This window comes from Lactuca serriola, chromosome 4 (assembly GCF_051521515.1).
Source record: "Lactuca serriola cultivar US96UC23 chromosome 4, Lser_US96UC23_V15, whole genome shotgun sequence".
NCBI classification, from domain to species: Eukaryota; Viridiplantae; Streptophyta; class Magnoliopsida; order Asterales; family Asteraceae; genus Lactuca; species Lactuca serriola.
Genome location: NC_136411.1, coordinates 394,536,151 through 394,537,927, shown reverse-complemented (window position 1 = coordinate 394,537,927; position 1,777 = coordinate 394,536,151). Strand labels below are relative to the sequence as shown.

Below are 1,777 nucleotides of genomic sequence, written 5' to 3'. Positions count from 1 at the left end.
TGCAGTAATAATATAATACAATAGCATCATGATGAGTAGTAAAAGTTGTACATTTCTCTTATTTGACCTAAAAGTGGGATTTACATTTTAATCTACTTGATTTGTTTCTTTAAGATTGTTCTAATAAATTTTCAAGATATAAATTCAATATGTATCTTCCAGTGGAGAGAACATCAAGCCTCTTCTCAAAAGGTTCATATTTACCTTTTCGAAGCTGATACCTGTGAGTTACTGCTGAGATTGTGTAATTTTGCCCTTCAATTGTCACACCATCTCCACATTGCAAGTTCTGTCATCACACAAACAAAATCAGAAATAACTTCTACATTTTACCTGTTTGTGATAATTAATAACCAAAATGCCACCTCTTATTTAGCAATTTAGTGCATTCCTTTATAAAAATAACATTTTTCTTTATCTATCAATTCACTTTTTATTTAGTTATAGAGATTATACAAAACAAACATATTTCAATAACTCATTCCATTCCTTCAAGCCAAACCAAACATGACAGTGGAGTGATTCCATTCCATCATACCAAACATACCCTCAGTTATGTTTTATTAATAACAGGTCAAACAGGAAAGATTGAATGATATCCCACAGTATACAACCTATCTAACTGCTTTATTCAAAAAATTGTATCATTATTTCACTAATTGTTTTTGTAATCATCTATAATGTATCAATACTTATACAATTCAATAATCATCCGGCTTTTGGAGAAATCATAGAATAGTTGACTTTCATGCTTCTATTGTTGGTTTATTGTTAGTTAATGTAGACACACAGGAAAACAAATCGAAAAAGAGTCATAGTTCAATACCCATGACACTAAGAAATAACTAACAAGAAGAATGGTGGATATCTTCTACACATACATTAGACAATTAAGCATTAAGTGATTATAATCAGCCTGTTTTGTTAAGAATGACTATGATTCTGATCTTTTGTATTCAGGGTTAAATAATCAGATTTGGAAAAGCAAAGAGTGGTTGAAAGAAAACTTGTAATGGAGACAATTGTGAAATTAAGTAATCATCCCTAACTTTAGCTAACCGATTATATATCATAATGTGATTTGACTAAACGAAATAGCACTCCATTTTTACAAAACAAGAGCTACAGTTGACTTCCACAATTAGGATGCCTATTTTTCTACTCAAAATCTGTAATTTTTTGACACAAAATCGATAGCTACATTTCCCATTATAACAAAAAAATGTTCCCGGAAATCGATTTTGGATATGGGAAGATCGAATAGTTTTCCCTTATTTTGGAGGTACTGACAAAATGAATAGATAGTAGAATTGTAAAATTGAAATTGAGGATGATTTATGCTTACAGGAGGGAAGCAGCGAACGCCAAGGCTTTTAGGAGGAGGAGTAACTTCGATGACTTTATAGGGATAATTCTGATCTCGACCTTTCTCCTTCTTCCTGCACACGATCTGCTGTTGCATCATCTGCGGCTATTTCATTTCATTCGACTGAGATTAGAGATCCAAAAAACTTTCATCCGCCAGCTACATAATAACTACCCAATTTACACAGTTTTGCCCAAAACCGAAGAGAAACTAGTCGAATTGTAAAATACGAGTGAACGAGAAAAAATTAAAGCGGTCTAACCTTCCGGAATGCGATTAAGTGAGTCGTCATTGCCATCAGGAAGAAGCAGATACCCACAGTCCTCGGTCCTTGTCTATAATTCTTGGCCAGAAGAAGATGTGGACTATAGTCTATAGGCAAGCCAGAAAATTATTATATGGAAAATCCCA

The 1,777-nt window shown here is 33.0% G+C and overlaps 1 protein-coding gene across 4 annotated transcripts; it reads right to left on the bottom strand.

Moving 5' to 3' along the window:
• Positions 1-1,777, bottom strand: LOC145097911 (uncharacterized). 4 transcript variants are annotated; one of them, XM_079035573.1, is made up of 3 exons: positions 1,629-1,777; positions 1,346-1,471; positions 1-289 (listed from the first exon to the last, which is right to left on the bottom strand). In XM_079035573.1, exons 1-3 carry the CDS (start codon positions 1,662-1,664, stop codon positions 110-112), a joined length of 342 nt encoding a protein of 113 aa, XP_078891699.1. In that variant the 5' UTR covers positions 1,665-1,777; the 3' UTR covers positions 1-109. The 4 variants fall into 4 exon arrangements, with proteins under 4 accessions (XP_078891699.1, XP_078891700.1, XP_078891701.1 ...); XM_079035574.1 differs by having other exon boundaries at positions 1,346-1,465; positions 1,629-1,759; XM_079035575.1 differs by having other exon boundaries at positions 1,346-1,525; positions 1,629-1,742.